This window comes from Festucalex cinctus, chromosome 7 (assembly GCF_051991245.1).
Source record: "Festucalex cinctus isolate MCC-2025b chromosome 7, RoL_Fcin_1.0, whole genome shotgun sequence".
In the NCBI taxonomy this organism is placed as follows: Eukaryota; Metazoa; Chordata; class Actinopteri; order Syngnathiformes; family Syngnathidae; genus Festucalex; species Festucalex cinctus.
This window is the reverse complement of record NC_135417.1, coordinates 22,855,950-22,881,160: the sequence shown is the minus strand read 5'-3', so window position 1 is coordinate 22,881,160 and position 25,211 is coordinate 22,855,950. Positions and strand designations below refer to the sequence as shown.

The 25,211-nt window shown below is 40.0% G+C and overlaps 1 protein-coding gene across 5 annotated transcripts in view; it reads right to left on the bottom strand.

The window, feature by feature from the left end:
• The window catches only part of LOC144022225 (zinc finger protein 516-like), a 72,254-nt gene that overhangs the window by 3,710 nt on the left and 43,333 nt on the right, over positions 1 to 25,211 (bottom strand). For 2 of the 5 annotated variants that reach the window (XM_077526856.1, XM_077526857.1), the window contains exons 4-5: positions 23,779 to 23,883; positions 10,945 to 15,602 (exon numbers count right to left, since the gene is read on the bottom strand). In XM_077526856.1, coding sequence (XP_077382982.1) covers positions 15,412 to 15,602; positions 23,779 to 23,883 — 296 coding nt within the window. In that variant the 3' untranslated portion in view covers positions 10,945 to 15,411. Of the gene's footprint in view, positions 1 to 10,944; positions 15,603 to 19,705; positions 19,777 to 21,460; positions 21,788 to 23,778; positions 23,884 to 25,211 lie in introns of those variants that run through there. The other 3 variants (XM_077526858.1, XM_077526859.1, XM_077526860.1) reach the window with 3 other exon arrangements.

Genomic DNA, 25,211 nt, shown 5'->3' with positions numbered 1-25,211 from the left:
GTCCCCTCTTCCAAGTCCCATTCACCCTCAATGGTTCGAAACCTCTCCCCTCCCCTGCTCTAAACCTACCATAACTCCTAACTAGGGATGTTCGATACCACTTTTTTCAGATCGATACCGATACACAGACCCTCAGTATTCACCGATACCGATACCAACTGCCGATACCAGTAGTACATTTGGACAAATAAAAAAATCACTAAAAGATATTTTTAAACAAATATATTTCCTTTAATTTTGACACCAAAAAAAAACAGCACAGTCACTCTTCAATAGTCTTAATGCTCAAAATAAAACACAAAAATACTCTTTTAGTTTAAGATTCACAATTTTGAAGTATTTCCAAACCGGTGAAGTTTTGGTGAAAAACTGCTGCAAGCTAGCGCCAGTTACAGGCAAGGAGGACTCACTTAACGTCTTCCCCCTCTGCCATCGGTCGCTTGTACTCGTCTGCGTCACGAGTACTCGAGTACTTAGAAAAAAGGCTGGTATCGGCCCGATACCGATACCTGGTATCGGTACTCGCCCATCCCTACTCCTAACCTTGCAAAGTTGCTTGTGAGAACACTACATATGTCAGGAGGCACATTATCATCTTAATTCAGCCCTGTTCATACTGTAGTCTTTGGCTATAAGCTAACATGCAGTGCAAATATTTAATTACATAGAGATTTGAGTATAAATAGATGTTTTCAGTGGGGGGAAAAAAAACAAAGCAATTCATAAGCATAGGGGCTTGAATTGAAATAAGACAAAACATTTTTTGGGGGGGTAATCCATAATAGACATGGTAATAATATCTAAAATACAAAAAACAATGCAGTATTGACTTTATACTAGAATCTAGACTTCCTGGATTTACGTTGGTGTCCACTAAATGAGCATGAGGCACTGAGCAATGAATAAAGTCAGTTAGCAAAGGACAGTGCGCATGTCGACACGGTCTTGTACAAGTGATAAGAAATCAGCCCAGTGCTGCTACCACCGGTCATCTATTTAACCTGAATCAGGATTCAAATACTGCAGTCATCAGAGGTGCCAATAACAAGGAGTGCCACAGAAAATTACAAGGGGAATTTAGGTCTGCTGGCTAATGGCATTGGCACGACACTTTGCCAATACACATTTAGCACAGTGGTTGTGCAGCTGGCCCGAGGTACTGGGGGAGACTGACACGTCCCTCTTGAGTCTGTCTAGGCGGGAGATTGGCCTGTCTCTCAAATCCATGATCACCTTAGATCTTCACACTGCCAACCCCTACACACAACCCTGCAATAAAATGCCCTGACTCCCTTTGCCTACATTTGTTGAAGTGTCCAGATTGATTTTGAATTTGTTATGTTCTAAATGACAATTCTGAATGTATTAAAATTGTGTACACATGGTTTTATTAGCGCTCTCTCTCTCTCCTCACTCCCCCTCTCTCTCAATGAACATGAATGGTTTATTTCGCCTACCACACACAGTAAAAAGGATTGCAATCAGCATTTCATTGACGGTAATAATATCCATTCAAAACAGGATAAAGGTATTGATTTTTATTGTGAAAAGTATTTATTTTGCATTGATAGACATTAGTTTTGATTTCGATGGTACTAAAAATAAGTCCAAAGGACCCAAAATTAAGTACTTGATTTCCTTCCAATTAAATTTCTTGTTACATGCATGGCAGTTTAATTGGCCGCTCTGAATTGTCTCTAGGTGTGCTTGTGAGTGTGAGTGGTTGTTCGTCTCTGTGTGCCCTGCGATTGGCTGGCAACCAGTCCTGGGTGAACCCCACCTACTGCCCAGAGCCAGCTGAGATAGGCGCCAGCACCCCCCGCGACCCTTGTGAGGAATAAGCGGTCAAGAAAATGGATGGATGGATAAACTTCTTGTTTCCATGTCCTCTGGGTAACATATTTAGTTTGAGTCAAACGGACTTGCGCATGCGCATTGAAAACGAAAGCACATCAGTACCACCATGGCACTATTGTACATGGGCTCTGGGTTGGCGGAGTGGTTACTGCTGCTTGCTTCCGATGCAGGCGGCCTGGGTTTGCTTCCCCACCCGGGAGACCACGTTTCTATGTGTTGAGTGAATGCGCTTTAAAAACAAATGTCATTGTACTGTATCTGTAGCCATTAAAGACTGGACTATGTTGTTGGGCTTTGGGTGAGTGTTTAGAATTTGGTAGTTTGAAGGCCAACACTTACTTTGATATGATATTAATTAATTACAGCTTTAGATTGTGTCGGCCTGTTGCCACGTGTTTGTCCGGATCATTTGCTTGTTAGACAATCTGTTTGTTGGTGTTGTCTGACATCTCTTGAAAGACTGACCATATTATAAATGGGATATTTTGCCTTCTCCATCATCTTTCTCCTCTTCTCTCTCCATCCTCACCTCATCTCTAGTTCACATGTTGCATAAGGATCATGTTTTAAGATTAATAAATATAGTTTGAGTGTACTCTGTTGGCCAAGTGGGTTTGTAGCTTTGTGATGGGCAATACAATATTAATTACTAATCTATCTATCTATATATATATATATATATATATATATATATATATATATATATATATGTATATATATATATATATATATATATATATATATATATATATATATATATATATATATATATATATATATATATATATTTTCCTCCCACATTCCAAAGACATGCATGGCAGGTTAATTGGGCGCTCCAAATTGTCCCTCGGTGTGCTTGTGAGTGTGGATGGTTGTTCGTCTCTGTGTGCCCTGCGATTGGCTGGAAACCAGTCCAGGCTGTCCCCCGCCTACTGCCCAAAGCCAGCTGAGATAGGCGCCAGCACCCCCCGCGACCCTTGTGAGGAATAAGCAGTCAAGAAAATGGATGGATGGATATATATAATTTATTTGGGCGGCACGGTGATCGAGTGGTTAGCACGTCCGCCTCCCAGTTCTGAGGACTCCGGTTCGAGTCCAGGCTCTGGCCTTCCTGGGTGGAGTTTGCATGTTCTCCCCGTGCCCGCGTGGGTCTTCTCCGGGTACTCCGGTCTCCTCCCACATTCCAAAGACATGCATGGCAGGTTAATTGGGCGCTCCGAATTGTCCCTAGGTGTCCTTGTGCGTATGGATTGTTGTTCGTCACTGTGTGCCCTGCGATTGGCTGGCAACCAGTCCAGGGTGTCCCCCGCCTACTGCCCAAAGCCAGCTGAGATAGGCGCCAGCAACCCCCGCGAACCTTGTGAGGAATCAGCGGTCAAGAAAATGGATGGATGGATATATATAATTTATGTGGGCGGCACGGTGATCGAGTGGTTAGCACGTCCGCCTCCCAGTTCTGAGGACTCCGGTTCGAGTCCAGGCTCTGGCCTTCCTGGGTGGAGTTTGCATGTTCTCCCCGTGCCCGCGTGGGTCTTCTCCGGGTACTCCGGTCTCCTCCCACATTCCAAAGACATGCATGGCAGGTTAATTGGGCGCTACAAATTGTCCCTAGGTGTCCTTGTGCGTATGGATGGTTGTTCGTCACTGTGTGCCCTGCGATTGGTTGGCAACCAGTCCAGGGTGTCCCCCGCCTACTGCCCAGAGCCAGCTGAGATAGGCGCCAGCAACCCCCGCGACCCTTGTGAGGAATCAGCGGTCAAGAAAATGGATGGATGGATATATTATTTATTTATTTATTTTTTGTCTAGTTAACAAAACCGGCTCAGTGGACTAGTGGTAGAGTGTCCACCCTGTGACTGGGAGGTTGTGGGTTCAATCATTTTTATTAATTTATATATTTTTTAAGTTTAAGCGGGGTAAAACTTGTTACAGTGCACACACAGCATAGAAAACACAAACATCACTTCAAACAAATCAAATAAGAACATAATACACTGTGATTATTGTTGCTATTATTAGCAGTGGTGAAGGTCACGAGCAGATGGGTTATTGAGGGACTGGGTTCGGGAGGTGTTTGCGGGTCTTATGGAGGAGGAGGTCTTATTGCGGTAGGAGGGGAATGGAGCAGGAAGCCGCAATAACCTGACCAGCAGAGATGTGTTGTCACCCTGCTGAACGGTGGCCAGTGGTATTATGCATAGTATATTACAAAAATGAGATCTAAAATGACAATCACTACTCATTGGTTAGTATTCGGGGGCATCTGTAAACAAATTGTTCAGATTTTGGATGAATGCCGGATCATGTACGTACCTTTACCTCCATTACTTTTTACACCCTCACCCTTCTCTCGCATCTTCCTTTCTCATCTCAAATCTCCGGGCACTGAAGAGCGAGTAGTGGAAGGTCTTTCTGTCCTGCCTCGCACTTTTTTTTTTTTTTTTTTTTTGAATGTTTTTTGAATTTCGGTCAATTTCATTGCTCTGTACTTGTGCATGTGCCATGACAATAAAGATCCATTACATTCATTAATTTACCCTTTTGTCTCGGGATCTGTCTTTTGTGTTTGCTCTGTTTCTGTTCTTTCTTCCTGAAATCCACCTTCAAATTGATTCCGTAATGGCACATAGCCTACCCCTCCAAGTTTTTTTTTTTTTTTAATTGGTTGATTACTTTGGGGCTAATGGTTTATTCATAACATCCCCACATTCTACTCTGGTTTCATTGTCTCTAAATTAGAACAACAATTTATGTAAATGTAAGGTTGGTGGCCTGTGTCACATGCTTGGAAAGGTCATGTGACCTCTCAACGACACTAAAATAGCACAAAGCCACATGTCCTTGGACAAGGTTGGGGATTATTACTAATGACCACAATGAGATGTTTGAAAGTGTCCCATAATTGCAAGTCACACTCTCCAATGCTGTGATCCAAGCAAGGAAATGACAATAGAATGCAACACTTCTTCAGGCCGTGTTATCCCTTATGATGTGCCTCTTCTGAGGAGCAATTCTGTAGTTACCCGGGATGAAGACGAGATGGAGCACTTTGGACAGCGTCTGTTTAAACGAGAAAGTTTGAAGGAAAATACATAAAAGGGACGTATCCTCTCCCTTTTCTCTTAATCTCCACTGACACCTATTTCAATTGATAAACAGGATATGGCCGATAGATTAAATTCCCAATTTAAAAACTGTATCACACCCCTAAAGTACCCCATCTTTTTTCTTTTTTTTTAATCTAGCTTGTTGTGTTCTTGAAAAGGAGCAGAGAAAAAAAAGTGTGCAAAAAAAGAGAGTAAGATTTAGGAAGCAGCATTAACTTCTCACTAGCAGCAGCGAGAGCTAATGAATGGAGAAGGGGAGACATATGAAATGTCATTAATGTTAATTCTAATCACTTTTTGGCTATTAAGCACAAATTAGTGAAGGCGATGTTAAATGTCATGGTCTGTCCTGGGATTCATATAAAGAGAGGGCGGGGGCCACGGAATAGGTTCTCATTTACATACTTAAGATCCAACTTAATTCTCACAAGGGCTGATGGGAAATGAAGCTGAGCCGTAAAGCAATGACGATGACACGCAGGCTTGTGAAAACACAAACGTTTTCTGGCGGCTGATTCTTCATTGTTCCCGCTCAAGGTTATGTTCTTGAGCTTGTCGTCCAACGTCATTCCCTTGAATAATTCCACTCAGGCTTTTCCTCCCTCTGGCTTTGAGGTTTGTGCTATTTAAGACCAATCATGTCAATGTGGAGAAGAATTAATCCTGCTTAAAATATATTACATGACTCGAGTGTGTGTTAGCATCCTCTTGATTCTGTCTCAGGATATAAGCGTTTGTTTGGCAGAGCGCTAGATAGTTGAAGTAAATAGATAGTAAGAGCAGTTCATTGTCAAGCTCTCTTACATACTTGCAGGCGATAACATTTAACAAGGTAACAGTGTGTAGTCTTTAAAAAAAAAAAAAAAGCCCTACAAACTATCGCATGTAATTCATTTGGATAGAAAAATTAACCTCAGTGCTCAAGCGAGGCCTCTGCGTTCGGGTACATATTGTTCTAATGGCAGCCCACGGTCTTTGGGAATATCCTGCTTTTTGTTCCGTCCTCGTTGTTTCCTCTGTGGCTACACTTGACTGTGGGAGAGTAAATAACATTTGATATGCATAAACAGCCCCTTCCTGTTCATTACTGTCAGAGCGTTGGAGTGCAGGCGGCGGAGGTCAGCAAGTGAAGGTCCTCCTCAGGCAGGAGAAATGCCTGTGGTAGCTGTCACTCCTCTGCACCTCCCCACACACTGCCCACCCCCCTCCTCCTCCACCTCCACCTCCTCCTACCAACCACCACAACAACTCAACCCGCCAGCCCTCCCTCCGCAACTCCATCCTCTCCCCATCCCCTGCTCCCCTATTAGCACAGGCTCCAGGTCATAACCTTTCTGTGGCATTTTGCGATACCACAACCCTTTGATTAGTGCAATATTTACATATTTCACTGCAGAGAGGGCGTTTTTGTGTCGCGTATACTTGAAGTGTTGTAAATGTGTTTGGCCTTTTGCCTGGGAAATGTAGACGACGCTCGACTCTCGGGTGGGCGCTCCATTGTCAAGGCTGTTTCGCACTGTAGTGTTTTGAAATGTATTTGCCCCTCCGAAAGCCACGGCACTGTAGCAATTGTACATGTACAAGTGCCATTTGGTCTCTGACGTTACCCTTGTCTCCTGAGGAAAGCCATTCAGCAGGCACTAGAGAGACATAGTGCTCCCTGGTGGCAGATACAGATCAATGTTTGCTCACTCCGCTACAACAGCACATTGACATTCCCTGCAATACCAGAATAGTTTAAATGAATGCAAAATAAAATAAACTACGTGCTTTGAGAAATGTCTAAGTTTTATAGTTTGGATTTGAGGTACGCCTGGAAACCCATAATATTCATATGTAAGTCCGTGAGTAAACAGTAATGGTGGGCGGATATGGAGTACATTCAACATGGCTACTCAGAGAGACACTGTGAATTACTTATGTCGTTGTTGCGATAAAAACTTGATGATTCTTGTGATGATTGATTTCCAGTGCCGAAGAGTGTCTTTGTCACAGCAAATAAACACATTTGACTTGCCTGGCCGTTTCGAGCCAGGCTGGGCTCACTTTCAAGGGATGAGTGACCAGACCAACTTTTTTTTTTTTTTTTTTTTTTTTTTTCTTCCCAGTTCAAAGTGGGTGTGGCTTGTCAGGCTACAATCACACAGTCCATTCCGAAGCTTCAGTTTGTTTCAAAACATTTTCCTATTATATATAAGGGGGATATAAATAATACATTACACTGGCAAGCAAACATTTCATCAGTATTAACTGCCATTACAATATATTATCTCAATATTACACTGGGGAAACATGTTTTGTTTGGGGGGGGCGATTTCTATTGAGTTGGATTTTTATGCTGATTAATAGCTAAAATTGGCAAGGTGATAACAAAATTGAAGCCAGTTTTTGTTTTTTGTTTTTTCTAGCATGTCATTTTTTTTTCTCCACAGCTTTACCCTCCAGATAAGCAAAATTCCACTGGTTAGCTGTGGTAGACTGTAGTAAGAAGAGCTGTTTACAATTGGACTAATCTACAGCTGTGTGGCAACTTGATTTTAAAGATTAGTGCTAGCTATTCTCTTAAACTTGTAACCATGGGCGTACCATTGAAAGTTATATTTTGTGTTATGCTGGATTGTTGTTTTTTATTTTATTTTATTTTATTTTCAAAGCTTGTAACAATTCAATTTTAGTGTTCTTTTTTTTTTTTCCATAAATATTCATTTACTTTTTTTTAAGAAAATGGATCCTATAGCTCAAAAACGTGACATGATAGCGAAAAAGTGAGACCAGTTTTCAATTGCGCAACCAAGTTAGTTAAAAACAGCTGTCAGGCGTACCTCAGCAAAAATTGTAGTGTTATAAAACAATAAATGAATCCAAACAGCTGTCGTTAAATTGCATGACTTTAACAGATTCTGTGGAGATTATCGGTGGGTATGCTGAGCATGATCTATGACTGAATGATTATGGCACAACTGGCAACAGCTGTAAAAGTGCTGGTGGTGGCCATAATTTTTGCTCCTTTGGAAGCAGTGATGGTTTTGACCATGGAGAACTTGATCTTAGTGTTCTGAGGGGGAGCAAGATGCATATGCTATGTATGCAGTCTACCATTTTTTGGGGAGAAGCCAGATTTTTGTTTCTGGCATTTCAAAAATGTTTACACCTTCTCTTTTTCATAACTCCAGTTACATTGCACACGAGTGTAATTCATCTTAAATGTAATAAATCTCATTGCACATCGTCAATTATTATTCTTTTTTGCATCTACTCCTCCCAGAAACACGCACAATGAATGGTGTGGCAATTTTACGCATTTGGCAGAATAATCGGTGCGCCCATTAGTAGATTAGCCTCCACATCTCTTTACTACAAGAGGTTTGCGCCTGTTTTTGTGAGTGTAAACCTTAAGGGCTCATTTTTTGTGTTCAGTCAAAGTCTAGCACAAGGTGTGCAGGGGCAGGCTAGACTGGGTTTTGGTATTTTCACAGACACGCACAGCTTGGTGCATTTTGTTTAGTATTGCTCACACATACTTATCTCACACTCAAAAATGGTCAATTTACCACTAATTGGCTTGTTTTGACTCAATTATCCAACAACCCTCCAAAACTTGGGTCGTTTTGCATAACACAACCGTTAAAAAAAAAAAAAAATGGTTTAGTTTGTATAAAACAATGTGTTATTTCATACAAAACAATGCAGACAGTTGGGTCAAATTGACCCTTGTATCGGTTCGGGCCATTTTTGACACTAGTTGGATTACTTTTGACATATCTGTTTTTAGAGTGTCCTTCTGATTACTCAGAAGTGTACAAATAAGTTAACAAGTGTTATGAAACTTTACAACAATAAAGCATCTTAATTTTGATGCCATGTTATATGACACAGGGCGGCACGGTGACCGAGTGGTTAGCTCGTCCGCCTCCCAGTTCTGAGGACTCAGGTTCGAGTCCAGGCTCCGGCCTTCATGGGTGGAGTTTGCATGTTCTCCCCATGCCTGTGTGGGTCTTCTCCGGGTACTCCGGTCTCCTCCCACATTCCAAAGACATGCATGGCAGGTTAATTGGGCGCTACGAATTGTCCCTAGGTGTGCTTGTGTGTGTGGATGGCTGTTCGTCTCTGTGTGCCCTGCGATTGACTGGCAGCCAGTCCAGGGTGTACCCCGCCTACTGCCCAAAACCAGCTGTGATAGGCTCCAGCAGCCCCCGCGACCCTAGTGAGGAATAAGCGGTCAAGAAAGAAAATGGATGGATGGATGGATGGATGGATATTAGAAAACAGTATAGGTGCTGGCATCTTTGGAATTCATGTAACCCGTGTAGAAATTTCTTTTTCACACTCCTTTTCCTTGGCTTGTCCTTTTTTTGGGGACAGGTGTTGCAAAAAAAAATTAAAAATTAAAATAAGCAAAATGTTAGTTGGACCATTTCTAACCATCCATCTGTTTTCATTCCTGTTTTTACTTTAGGTGCTGACAGTGGTTTGTTTGTACGTTGTAAGTTGTGGTCATCCAAAGTGCCTTATTTGTTTGATGCATGCTGAACTGCAACTTATTTCTGTGTGAATTATGTTACTCGTATCTCAAACGTCGGACCTATGTGGCTTTCAAATTTAAAGGTGTCATTGTGTACTGTATGTCAGTCTGAACGTAGAAATGTAAACCCTGCATGTCATCCTGGCTTCAGCAGATCTTTATGGCGATAACGTTATAAAATCAAAGAGAACATGGGAAGGATTGTTTTCTCCATCACATCTACCTGTCACATCCATATCAGACTGACATTTGGCATATTTTCCACATCATTCAGTCAGTCACTCTATTTCACTGTGCTGTGTGACAAAGAAAGGAGATGTCAGCCAACAGGTTTCAGGGAGCTCAGGGCCGTCAGAGTGACTGATGAGGTTGGAAAGAGTGACGGGCAGCTGCAGTCTTTTCTCAGCCCGCGGGCCTGCCTGGCATTAGCGTTATGTGCCATGTTCTCAGAGGGAACCCGTCACTCCGCCGTCACTCAAGCTGACAGACAAATGGTGCACATTGACATAGCACATGAAAGAGACTGGCAAAGTAGCAACAAATCCCTATGTGGTCCTTCAAAGTTGAAGGCTATGGGTTTCTCATCACTGCCGCATGGCAGGTCCCCTTCAAGCGCGCGGCCACACGTGGACATCAAGGTGCCGACAGCGCAGGCACCATCAAAGTTCACATCCATCAGATGTGTCACAGGCTATGAAAGGGAACAGATTCAAGTGTAGCTTTGGTCTCGTGTGTTTTCACCTCATCTACACTAGTGGTTGACTGCTCACCGGTTTAAAAGTTATGCTGGCCACAGAATATGTCCATGAAATATGCTGGTGTGTGAAGTAGTGTTGTTCCGATACCGTTTTTTGGCTCCCGATACCGATACCCTGCTTTGCAGTATCGGCCGATACCGGTACCATAATGTTACTTGAGGTTTTTTTTCCTCAACATGCCTCAAAGCTGTCCTGCCATTGGTTCAGAGCATTCAAGGGCCAATAGGATATCTTAGCTCAGCATGCAGTGAACATGTCACATACCAGTGAATGTCGTACACGAGCAAGACACAATTACTATATTAGCGTTGGAATTAATGGTATCGGCATGTTACTTGTGAGTAGTCACCGATACCGATACCACTATTTTAATGTAGTATCGGCACCTCTCCCGATACCGGTATCGGAGCAACACTAGTGTGAAGAAATTATTTAATAATGTGCGCCCAGTTGATGACAGTGAGTGCTTTGGCACCAAGAGGTCCTGTGAGCAGCAAAGCAGTGTACAATACATGTCATGTCATTTGTGATTCTTACATGCACTGAAAGGTTCTTGGCAAAGTTCAGACCAGAAAGGTGAATAAGAATAATAAATTAAATCTGAGCCTGTGTTTCATCTAAATGTGGGTGTGTTCCATCACAAGTGGATGAGGAGCAATTAAATCTAGTGAGGACAACAAGATGAAACACTGACAAAGAGTTATCATTTTGTGTGTCTTTATTTTGGACATGACATTACATGTTTTTGAAATTTACAAAAGTCGAACAGAACTGAGAATGGCTCAGACGAGGTAGAGCTTTCACGTCGGCTTGCTGGCTTGAAAATGACAAAATCAAAAACAAAACAAACAAAAAAACACAAAATAATGACCTAGAAAATCAAAATTACCAAACACACCTGTCCTGCCTCTGTCCTCCTGTCCTTTTTGAAGTGATAATAAATACAGATTTCAACCAAAACAATTGGAATAAGAAGGTCTTGTTAGGTACATTAATCATGAGGTTCAATACAAATACAAAGCTCACTGACACAAAAACACAATTTAAAATATGTAACAAACCCTCAGCAAAAGGGGAAAAAAAACAACCCCTGTGGGAGGCCAGACACGGCCAGCTAATGACAACAGTCCTACAATTTAGCAGAGAGACTAAAAACAAGCTCTTACATCTTCATGAAAAATGAGCCCTGCTGCACCTCGACTTGTCAAACTTTCCATGAGGAAAAATTGCTAAAATGGTGTGACACACAACCATTACAAAAAAGATCATCTGTCATTAAAAATCTATGCAAAAAGCCTCTCTAAACCCAAAATTATTACAATTGTATTAGCTGTAACTGCTATACCATTCTCAAAGTAACCTTGACTAGAATTGAACAGAATGAAAGGTTAAAGCTGTAATCTAGTCTAAGTGCACTATTAATGCCATTTGGTTTCTACTGCTGTATATAGAGTTTGGTAAGAGTGGATTACAGATAAACAGTTTATATTACAGTCATTCCATCTTCACACTTTCACTAAGTCACACTTCGGAGTACAAATTTCTAACTGAGGAGTTAATCTTAAAGGGAATTCTGTACAACGTGGGTATTATTAGTATTATTCTATACTACAAGGCTAGAATATCCATTTTCAAGTATTTTCACTACCCACATCCATCAATACACACGTTTGTGTATCATTAAACATAAGGTACGCAACATAATATGCATATCTCAACAACTAGCTGGTATTACATCCATTGTTTGTTTCTGTAAAAACTACTGAGGTTTCAAAATAGACGAACAGTCTCGTACTCGGTATGTTAACTGGTTGGAATAGTCTGCGTGCAAAAACGTACCCACCACTTTTAGTCCCTGACAAGGGACCTTGTGATTTTTTCCAATGAGTCAAGGCATGGCTTATTCAATTTAGGGGGCGCTGAAGAAATAAGCCAAAGTAGAGGATACAAAAAATCAAAAAATATGTGCAAAGACCATCATCATGTAGAGGAGGTAGGCACAAACACTTGGGTGGATGTTAATCATGTTTTTCAGTATCTTGGGAAATAAATGCACAAAGACATGAAACCACATCTGTGTTAAGACTATAAATACGTCTACATGCAGTCAATTGCCCTTCAAAACCCAAATATTGGCATAGGTGTCAAACTGCAGTCCTCGAGGGCCGCAGTCCTGCAGGTTTTGGAGGTTTTCCACTTTCAACACATCTGATTCATATTTAAGCTCATAAGCAAGCTCTGCAGGAGCCTGATAATTATCCTGATCATTGAATCAGGTGCGTTGGAGTAGAGAAACCTCGAAAACATGCAGGACTCTGGCTCTCGAGGACCGGATCTTGACACATGTGCTCTAGATCAGGGGTGTCCAAATTTTTCATTTGAGGGCCACATACAGGAAATCAGAAGGACGCATGGGTCACATAATATTGTAAACAGAAATTATGTTCAGTCCTAAAAATTGTACAAATAATTTGTGCTTTTGCACATTTAGAAAAATGCTACAGAATCTAAACCAATTTATTTGTAATATGGCAGTAGGGTTTATAGTTTTGGAATTTTTCATTTTGGTTAGTTTTTATTCATTTTCAGGGTGGTTCTGTTAGTTTTTAATAGTTTAGTTATTTAAAAAAATGTCTAGTTTGTTAGTTTCAGTATTAGTATTATTTATTTAAAATGTGTATTACTTGTGCGCAATATTTAAAAAACACCATGGGAGCAACGTCATCTGAAGGTGCTTTTCTATTGGCTGCTGCTCGATGACGTCACTTCTGTGTGACATACTTTAAAACGTCATTTTTCCGGTTTATATCAAAATAAATCTACTAAAAATCAAAAGTTTTAGTTAACTAAAATAACCTTTAATGGCACCTGTTTTTCGATACACTCCCTTCTTTCTTTGACCATCTCCAAACATTTTTGTTTTTGTGAATTTTATTTGAACTGAGTCAAATGCAATTTTTAGCACGTCGCGAGCCACTGAAAAATGGACGGCGGGCCGCAAATGGTCCCAGGGCCGTAGTTTGGACACCACTGCTCTAGATAGTCAAGTATGCACATGCCCTGTTCGCAAGGAATCTTGGGCCAAAGTACTTGTATGAGCAGCGGCCATCTTATGTTGCCACTTGCTAAATGAGCCTAACTTGAATACATTGATTTCTCTGTGGCGTTTTCACATTTTTCTGAATATTCGGTGAAAATGTCACAGTGTGTACATAAATATACACTCACATATATATGTGTGTATATAAGTCCGCATGGGACACAGCCCACCGGAAACAAACAAGCAAAGGTAAACAATGGCAAAACATGGCGACATGATAGAACCATTTATTGTGATGGGTGACGTGATTACCTCATATATCGTACGGAAACGTCTATTTGCGTTATGTTGCTGTCTGTGCGTCGCGATTTAGATCTGAATAAGTATGCAGGAGTAACTCATGCTTGAAAACAGGATTTCAGAAATTGAAATTTTAACCTCAATCTGAATATTGACTGCATGTAAACATATTCTCTGTGCCTGCTTTCCAATTCTGTAGGGTTCAACATCACTATTTGGTAGCAAGGCTGCTGGAATGGCCCTCTAAGTCATGAAGTTGTAAGCATCCTCATGGAAGATCCTGGAGCCCCAATGTGACTTTTGCAACTGTAGGACTAAGAAGGACTATCTTGTCATGCTTCACTTCACCAATCTACCAGTCATCAAATCATACAATTAAAAAAACAAAACCCTCTATTCTGAGAATACGATTTTGTCTCTTCAGTTATAAAACTGACTGTGTGATCAATGGTTTTGCCCAGTGCCAATATACAATGCAAATGGTGATAACACAAAGCAGATTAAGCTACAGTAACCCGTACAGGCATTTGAAGTGGCTGTATGTTGCACTGATTATGTCATTAAAAGGTCAAATGCAACATATTTTTAGTAGTAGAAAAGAAACATTCGAAAAAACGTCTGATGGTGTGGGCCACAGCTTGTATCCTGCTGTCTCAGCTGTGAAAAAAAAAGAAAAAAGAAAAAAAAGAAAAATTCACAGAGCAAGCACGCTAGCATTAGCAGACATATTTGCCTCCATAAGTGCAACAGCTGGCCTTTACTTTGTGTAATTTCCATCAGAGTCTTCAGGCCCCTCCCACTGCAGGTTCGCAGTGTAAATCAAAGTCAAAGTGTCAATGTGAGAAAGGCTCAGTAATATAAAGGAGTTATATAGATGGAAAGTGCCGGCACTCAGCCTCTTCCTCTTCAATTGACAATAATTGTATGGCCATAAAAATGGTACACTCATTTATAATGGCTATTAAAAAGCAACTCTTTTTAATGAGCATTAGAGCAGTCTCTCTCATTTTCTCTCTCTCGCTAGTCTCGCCTCCCTGCCTCTTATCATTTCCTTCAGAGTGGTCACTCTTAAGATTTCACTAAAGAGTGGAGCCAAGTGACTTTACCACATTTGCACATGCTGGCTCACACAAGACACTTTAATGGCTTTTAGCCCAGAAGAAGAATTCTTTATGGCTGTGATGATTAGTCGATTAATCAGTTATACAATGTAGATAACATTTATTGGCCATGATATTGATAATCAAATAATCACTTCAGTTCATTTTAAGCTGGTTTGCTGCTGTGTGTGACCTCTCAAATAATTTGATTCCTATCATTTCTTCTCAAATATTTAAAGGAAACATCACCCAATTTCATAATCGGTTATTAACAAATTCATTAAAATAGAAAGTAGTTAAAGTAATTAATTAAAAATAGTTACAGCAGATTATAGACAATAGCATGCTGCCGTGACAAGAAGGGACAAAAAGAAAAAGTTTGGCCGCTTCAGTAGCACGCCACAGCAGTTCCAATAAAAAATACATTTTTTTTTTCGATGCCAATGACCTCAGAAAATGTAAATTGACCTTCAATTCTAAGAAGTGGAGCAAAAAAAAAAAAAGTTTTGTGACTTAATTTTACTTTTAGTATTGTGAAGAGCAGCCATTTTATATTTATGATTACAAAACGTCTCTGTCAAAAACTACAAGAAATACATAAAACCCTCATTAAAGGATGTTGCCTGAAGTGAGGAAAATGTTTCACATTGTCACCCTTAAAATTCAACGTTGATCCAATCCTCCTATTATTCCAAGTGATGATGATGGCCTCTTCAGTTGAGAGGCCCTAATTCTGATTTTGTAAGGTTTGTTGTGGTCCGAACTCTCCTTGCTCCTCGGGGCCCAGCAACAAGTTCCTTGAATCTGGATACTGGCTGTTGTCAAAAGGCATGTGGTGGACACTCTGGACATGTGTCTTCAGGTTCCCTTTCTGAGAGGCTCTGTATGGGCAGAGCTGGCAGCAGAAAGGCCTCTCTCCTGAACAACAAAAACAAAACACATTCCAAAAGGTCATGTGGTGACAACAAAGGATTCGGTAATATGACATCAATAATGTAAACCACAGATGAGAGCGTGGAAATAGAGTAGGGAGGAAAAGACACACATAAGCCACATTTAAAAGGAAGGGCCGAGACTTTGCATTCACAATATGGACTCAAATATTGAGACAGCTACAGTGAGTGTAAATAGAATACAATTATTATAATTTGTTTTGCTTTTAACTCTTTGACTGCCACACGTTCTCCAAAAAAAGACAATTTTGAGCATTTTTAGGTCATATTTCAAGGCAAACAGACTATTGTGTGCTGTATGACTATATAAATATGGTGGATACCATATGAAAGATTTGATTCCATTCTCTCAGAAGAAAAAAAAAAAAAAAGATTCTACCTTATTTCGGTCTTTAGTTATCACCATTTGAAAATGGGTCATTTGAGTGACACCAAGTAAAAATAAGGAGAAAAGATATATTTTTTTGTTTAGTGACGAATGTTCTGTGAATTATATTTAATGGGACAAACGCTTAAGTTTGATCATACATGTCATCCTTGAAAACGTTTTGATTTCATCAGATTTGTCATGTTTCATTGTAATTTCATACGCCAGGAGCCCATTGAAAAGAGATACAATGCTGCCATCTGCTGGCCATAGCTAGTGTTGTTGTTTTTTTTTCCTTTCTGCACACTCATGAAACCAGAGCTGCCCAAGATATTGCGCTGCCCATTGTGAGGGGGCGGAAAAAAAAAACAAAAAACTAGTTGACGTGAATTAACGTTAATGGCAGTACTTGTTGGGATTTCCGTTAACGTCAATAACGTTAACGGCAGGGAAAGAGTTACATTTCTTTAACGTTGTAACTTTTCTGAAGCATATTGAGTTACATTGTGTATGAAATGTGCTATAAATCATTGATTTTTTTTAAGGTACTGCTTAGGTACTGGTACATCTAAACAGTGTGGAAAAAACAACAACATTTTTTAAATCAAGCCACCTGTATAATAGCCCACCTCTTTTTTTATTCACATCATTTTACAGTAATTAGTTAATAAAGCGGCGTCTCAATATTTTTGTCCATATAGTGCAAGTTTTATTTCACTGCAAGCCCCACAAGTCTGTGTAAATAATAATTTTATCTCCATGTACTTTCACTCCATCAACCCAACTGCCCGATGACCCCCCCCCCAACCTATCTTCTAATTAGACTGACCTACAATGGGACAGATATCAGACATCAGCAAAAAATAGAAAAGAATGATAAAAAATAAGAAACTCACACCTGAACAAAACAAATGAGATTGCCATTTAATTGCACCTAATTATCATTTTGATAAATGGATGAATATCACAGCAGGAAAACAAATGACTCGCTGTGCCCCTCCCCCAGTATCTTCCCTGAAGAAGACGTAGCAAAATATAGCAGTTATCATACATCATCAGAAGCACAAGAGAGAGAAAGAAAGAGGGGTGTTTGAGGAAGAGAGCGATAACAACAAAATAGGTATAATTAATCATAAAGGAAAATAATAAAACAGCAGGAAAAAGAAGGTGAGGGTTAGACGTGCGAGGAAAGCGAGAACCTGGGCGATATCGTCCTGTGCGGAAACACGGCTGACGGGACCGCCGCACTACATTATACTAAAGGTTATCGTCACCGTAAAGCAGCGTCAACACTGCATCTAATTGGAGCCCTCCGCCAGACGCCTGCTCCCATCACTCATATACTGTGCGCTAAATCTCAGTCATGTGCGTATGTGTGTGTATGATTAATAAAGTTGAGGGCGCAGCGTGTACATGCGAATGTCAAAGCCGAGCAGATTTACTGCCGTTTCTCACTCGGCCTCAATTCTTGTGTCTGTGACTGACTCTAAAAACGAAGAGAAGGCGGTAACAGAATGAAGACTGCTATTTTTGAATATGTATAATATTCTTTTTATTATTTATTTATTTGTCTCTACCTTTTCCTGTCATGCACATTAAATGTGATTGTGTTGATTTATTGCGACTTTGTGTACACGTTATTTAAATCTTGAACGATAAACTTGCTGAGCCGACCGCTCAAGTCGCTCAGTTAAAAGTAAACGGTTAAATACAAACCTCCGGTTACCTCTTTTTAAACTATAAAATCCAAACTTCATTCACATATGCTCACATCACCGCGCTTGGCAAGCTAGCTTCACTTTTGTCAATATTCAAATGCTTTTAAGAAAATGTCACAAAACTTATCTAATGCATGACGTTTGTCCCGCTCAAGTAACTAAATAAGACAATATGTAGCTTGTGTTGAAAACACCCCTAAGTCTGATCCACTGCAGTTCTACACCACCAAGGATGTATCATTTTTACACATCTCTTGTATGTGGAATGTAAATATAATGCATGCAAGTCTAGCAAAATGACTTCTGGCCTTGGCTCCAATCAATAGTTTGCGTAATGCGTGATTCAAAATGAAATTCATTACAATTCCGCCTAATATTAGTCATATCCTCGTCACATTTGGGTTGCTTACACATGTAGTGACGTGCGGTGAGGTTCATGATGGTTAGGCACTGAAGATGATGATTAGCCATTATTTCAATTATGACCACAGGCGGTAACCAAAATGGCTTAATTGCCACCCTAGTTATCACGCCTACTGTTGGCAATGAATCTATCAAAAATTCTAAATTATACTAAGTTCAAAATATTATTGTGAATGTACTACTAGCCCCTTTCCTTTCAAGGAGAAAATGGTTGCCTCTTACTGAGCCAGTGGCATGATCAATTAAAGTGGATGCTCTAGTCTATGTTTAAATGTTCAAATGGTCTGTCAGGTGTGACAAGTTATGTAAAATGCAGTTAGCAGTATTTTTAGGTACAATATTTGGTTTTTAATGAGGTGCCACGGCAGGGCTAACTAGCTTAGCGTCGACACTTGCTGCCTTGGCTATATTAATGATATCTTGAAAACCATACATTGTAGGTCTTACAAAGATCACGGGAGAATTTAGATACACGCATTGAGTAAATATATTAGACGTATTGTTTAATGTCAGCATGTGGAGTATGTGTGATAAAATGTGTATTATGGGTGAAGTCATGAGAAACAGTAAAGTTTTTTGTGTGAGGTCAGGTGACAATAACTGCCTGCTTCAATTGAAGTATGTGAGCTTGCTTTCAGTTGCTATTCCCATGCATTTGAACAGGAAATATGCAAATTCAGATATTTTCATGATGAAATCATTGACATTATTGGAACGACAAAGAAAATCGATGTAAAGCACGGACCAGAGAACTAAAATGTGTGTGCGCGTGCCGCAGTTAAGACTGTATAACAGGGAGGCCAGTTTGTACTAAAGTAATCTTGTGGCATTTACACAATGGCGGGAGAGTTGAAAAAACTTAAAAAGATGCATGACAATTGTTAATGGAGTTAAAGTTTCTGTTTTGCCTCAACTGTGAATATGTATGTCAGTAATAGAAATAGCTAATACATTTTGGTTGTTGGATGCCAAGATTTACAAATTGATGTGGAAATTTATGTGAATTTAAAATGATTTATAGATCATATTGAGTGTTTTATATAAGTTAAGTACGTCATTTGGCTCCAATCTGATCTGTAAACGGCATGGGTGACTGAAAACACTGATTCAAGAATACTGGTGAAATTTGCCAGTTTGTCAAATTTCAGATTGCTTGTACCTTTTGAAACAAGATTTGCAACAAGACATTAACACATGTGCATACTGTGTTTTACAAATGTACGGTAGCACCGAAAATGGAAATCATTTGAAATTGCTGTTTGTAAATTTAATTAAGCCACCAAAATTTATCCAGTTTATAAGTTTGACGACAAGTGTGTATGCAAAGCAAAACAGAATTTGTGAAAATGTACGATTTGTACAAACATGATTCCTCATGACAAACATCTTTTGCAAGGACACCAGGTACGCAGTGTGTGACATAAAATAAGAAAAAAGACACACAGAGCAGGACTGGGGTGCAGAAGTTGACAATATTGCACAACATGCAGACAGGTGCAAGAAAAAGACGACATGCAAAAGCGATGGTGGAGCCGAGTGATTAGCCATTGTGCCACATACTTGCTTGGGAGCTTCAGAAGCGGTGCTGTGAGCGTCAGTACCTCTGTGGAGTCCATTAAAATCAAACCCAACTGTGGGGTGAGAAGGAGGACGAGGGTGGGGGAGGAGGAGGAGGAGGAGGGGGAGGAAGGGGGCATCCGGTTAAAAGCTCTATCAAGAGCCACACAAGCATTTGGTTTTCTCCTTGTGCCACCAGCCGCACAATAAAGTGCGGCGTTCGCCACCAGTGCCCATGCTAATGGAGGGGAGCTAGCAGTAATGATGATGGCGGTGGTGAAGGTGATGATGATGGCGATGGAACTTGGTTGAGCCAAGTCGGTGATTTAATATGACGCATGTTAATAGAGGCCTCGGGGTGGGTGGCCTTTTCGATGTGTGTACGTCCGTGCTGAGGACAATCGTCGCTGACAACATTAATTACAGTCTTGGCTAGTGTTTACAGACCCTGTGTATGGGTGTGAGCGTGTTAATGTGCTGTGTGTGTGTGCGTGTTTCCAATTGGGCTTAGGGGAAACTGAGCTTTGCATCACTTACCATTTGGCCTCTGTCACTTAGAATCACTGGCGATGCCACATATCATTCACACTCTCCGTAAAGAAGCTACTTATCTCACTGTCTGCTGTGATCACGGCACGCTCACATGATGGACGTGACACGACAGGAGAGGGAATAGAGGAGACAAGTGAGGGAGGAGGCAGAGGGAGGAAAGGATGCAGGCATGGGAATCCAGAGGGAGAGGAAAATAATATTCAAGAGGGAGAGGAATTTTTGGTAGAACAAAGATAGCTAGCTAGATAAAGCCATGGGGAAAAAAAAAGAGGGGGTGAGGGGAGACCACCATGTTTTCTTTAAAAAGGGATACTTGACTCACTGAGCCATTTTCAGCAGTAAAAAGTTAATATATTGTCCAGAATAAATTTGATAACCATTCATTTCCATGATGAATTAATACCTTTAAAAACTATTTTTTCCACTTGCCCTCGACTGAAGATGACATCACCTGTGGTGAGGAAGTAGGTAACGGCCAGTCATGGCTCACCTGTTTTCTGGGTTTGGTCAGCAAACTGAGCCATGATTGGTCGTTATCTACTCCTCAGGACAGGTGATGTCATCTTCAGTCGACAGTTAGTGGAAAAAAATAGTTTTTAAAGGCATTAAATGTACATGGAAATTAATGGTTATGAAATTCTTTCTGGACAAAATATTAACTTTTAATAGTGTTGTTCCGATACCGTTTTTTGGCCCCCGATACCGATTCCGATACCCAGCTTTGCAGTATCGGCCGATACCGATACCATATCTATGTTTTTTTTTTTTTTTCCTCAACATGAAAAAGCTGTCCTGCCATTGGTTCAGAGCATTCAAGGGCCACTTAGATCGGCATGCAGTGAGCATGTCACATATCAGTGATTGTCGTGCACGAGCAAGACACAAGATGCTGCATCCAAAATCCTATATTAGCATTGGAATTAATGGTATTGGCATGTTACTTGTGAGTAGTCACCGATACTGATACCACTGTTTTAATGCAGTATCGGCGCCTCTGCCGATACCAGTATCGGTATCGGAACAACACTACTTTTTACTGCTGAAAATGGCTCAATGTGGTAAGTATCCCTTTAATTTCTTGTTAACTCATGAGCTGTTTTTGTCTTCAATGAGATATTGCTCCCAACAAATGCATGTTTTGTTGTACTATTTAAAATGAACAGTAAACAAAAGGGTGGTCTCTTTTTTTTCTGCGAAGATAGAGAGAGAGAGAGAGAGAGAGAGAGAGAGAGAGAGAGAGAGAGAGAGAGAGAGAGAGAGAGAGAGAGAGAGAGAGAGAGAGGATGAGATGGGAAGAGAATGGGATTAAAGAGAAAGGAAGGGAAACAAATGGCAAAGTACAGAAAATGGGGAAAATATAATGCAATATCCAAACAAATGAAAAGAAACCAATCTAACACTATATCCATCCATCCATTTTCTTGACCACTTATTCCTCACAAGGGTCGCGGGGGCTGCTGGCGCCTATCTCAGCTGGCTCTGGGCAGTAGGCGGGGGACACCCCGGACTGGTTGCCAACCAATCGCAGTAACACTATATAAATGAAGTCCATATAATATGGGAATAAAGTCAGAATAAAAACATAATTTTACAGTAATAAAGTGACAGTATTACAAACTTAAAGAAAACGCTTGTTGAGTTATCTTCAATAACAATAAACTTTTGGCACATCTGTTTAATGTGATGCCATAAGAAAGAAAAATCACCTTTTTAGTTAAGTTTATTCAACCACTGATACATAATATATCTGTCCATCCATTTTCTATATGACTTCCTTAAAATGGACTGTGGGCAAGACCCAGGTACATCCTGGACTGGTCATCAGTCCATAACAGGGTGAATATAGAAAAACATTCACACTTGCATTCACATCTATGGACATTATAGTGTCTCAAGTGAACCTACCATGAATGTTTTTGGAATGTGGGTGGAAGTCAGAGTACCCAGTGAAACTCCTTGTAGGTGTGGGGAGAATTAACATTATTATTTGTTGTTTAATTTATACTTCATGGTATAACTATTAACAAATAAACACAGATTTGTCATAGATAAAGAGCTGCAACTTTATTTTCATAATAGGAATTTCATGCAAAATGAAGAATTCATTCTCATTACATTTTTCTAATTATTGCTTTTTAAACACAGGTGCTGTTTTGTTTTGCTTTCCCCAAGTCAATGCGTTGTGGCTTTTCATCTGCATACAAACTATGTTTTATGTCAGTAGACTAGCGGTATAAGCCTTGACGAAAACCGCACAAAACTTTTCAGCGGTGTGAGTCAACAGGAACACACTGCAAGTTGATCTTCATGTCATTTGTTATGCTTATTTTTCTGTACTGTTTGTTGACTTTATATTGTGGTGTTAAATGAAAGCACAACTCCACACATGAATCCTTGATTCAGATTTTTTTTTTTCTGGCTTCTGACTGCCAAAAAAATAACGCCTTCCATTTAGGGGTTATGGTGCCACCTGTTGCTTTGGCACGAGCTTGACAGCCTGAACATTTGGCAAAGGCTTCTTATGAGAGTTTGTTTGTAGTTGTTTATAAACACCAGTGAAATGGATGAAAATGTTAAGTCCAGAGTGAGGTATCATATCGTTAAAAGAAAAAAGAAAAAAATCATGTACATGTGGATCTAGCTTTCGTCAAGTTGTTTAATAAATGGCACTGGAGCACATGCAAATGGACTCGAGAGACTGGTGTGAATAAATGATGGTCTGCTTCATTGGAATGCAAAATTGCATCTCTTTAATTGACATGTGATTAATAATGTATACAATTTGTCACAGGTCAGTATCCAGAGAAAACATGTTTCAGTTTAAAAAATAGCGACAGCTGCCCAGCCCAGGGCAAGGAAGGACTCGCAGACTGGCTGTCACACTCAAATGAACAAAAAGATCTGCTTTGATTTATATGGCTACATGCAGGAATGTCCGACAATGAAATATTGTTGAGAGTGTGAATCCTTCCATGCATATATTCTCTATAACTCATGGTAGTGCCTCTGAGTGGATAAATAGCTGAGAAGGTGATGATGTGTGTGCACAGGTGTCATGTGAATGACTGAAAATGTGCTATCAGATGAATAATTACAAGTTGCGGGGTTATCTTACAAACTAAAGAAGGATAATGGTTGTTTCTTACATGTTGACCCAACTTTCACTGCTTCTCTTGCTTCATGTGAGACTGCTTTTGTTTTATTAACAAATCTTAACATGGGACTAACCTGAATAATGCAACCAAAATAGAAGAAACAGTACGCTTAAAGTTTGCACTACGATAAAGTGTGGTATAAAATGTAGTTTAGCAATAGTTCCATCTATTGTTTACCAAAAGTTCTATTAAATATGTTTCAACTGAGTTAGCTCTGTAAAGGCATATTTTCTGCGGTATTTAACAATGAAACATTTGACTCAATGGTGTGTACAGTCTACAGTACTAATATGATATGTATCAGCTCAATAAAGGAAATGGCAATCATTTATTTTAGTGAGTAGTGTCAAAGTATAAAGTGTTATTTACCTGTATGGGACCTCATATGAGTGCGCAGGTGGCTGGGCTGACTGAAACTCTTCCCACACTCGTGGCAGAAATGTTGTCCCTGTCGCATGAGAGACCTCAGCATCCCTGATAACAAACGCATAACAGTCATTTGAGTGACTAACATGAATCACATTACATAACAATAGTGTATTTTACTGTCCCAATAGACAGGTTTCCCAAAATAATAATGGCCAGTTTTTAAAAGTCATAGATATTAAATTAACAATGTTTACTGATCTACGATGCGGCTACTACTGCAAAGCATAATCATTGAATTTTAACCCTCTAAATGAGACAGGCATATATTTTTTTTTTTAACACATCCATCCATCCATCCATCCATCCATCCATCCATTTTCTTGACCGCTTATTCCTCACAAGGGTTGCGGGTGTGCTGGAGCCTATCTCAGCTGGCTTTGGGCAGTAGGCGGGGTACACCCTGAACTGGTTGCCAGCCAATCGCAGGGCACATTTTTTTTTTTAACACATCATATGTATAATACATAATAATATAACTTGAAAAAACCTAGGAACATTTTCAAGTATCACACACGTCTGGATGATAGTACTCATGCGTCAACGTTATTCACAAATATTATTTAATCAATGGTCATTTCTGTGGTGTAAAGTCAAGTTAATTAATCTTTATTTATAGCGCTTTCAAACAGCCTTCACTATCCCAAAGTGCTTTACAGAAACAACATAAAACAAACATAACATATAACAGCAATACAATCACAACAAACCAGTCATATCCTCAACAGTTCATTCCAGGGTTATAATAATTTGGATTTTTCATTATAGTTCATTTTTATTTTGTTTTGACTTTTATTTTTAATTTCAGTTAGTTTCAATTCATTTTTAGAGCAGAATTGTTAGTTTTGGTAAGAGTGTTTCTTTGTTTGTATTTAATATATGGAGTATTTGTTGAGTGCAAGATAAATAAACTATCACTAAGTATTTCAATAAAAAAAAAAAACTGCAATTCTCTATTTAGCCTTCCTTCTTCTGAAATAGTAATTCAAATAAAATTTTAAATGAAGCCCGAAAACTCATTTTTGATATCCATTGACAAAGATGAAAACAAAGGATATTTTCGGTAATTGATTCAATTAAATTACCACTGATTGTCACATCCACCGAAGTGGGGTGAAATTTGTTTTCCGCATTTAACCCATCCCCTGGGGGAGCGGTGAGCACCAGCAGGGGCCGCGCTCGGGAATCATTTTTGGTGATCTAACCCCCCAATTCCAACCCTTAATGCTGAGTGTCAAGCAGGGAGGCAATTGGGTCCCATTTTTATAGTCTTTGGTATGACCCGGCCGGGGGATTGAACCCACGACCTCCCAGTCTCTGGGTGGACACTCCACCACTAGTCCACTGAGCTGTAGATATTTAATAGTTTTATAAGA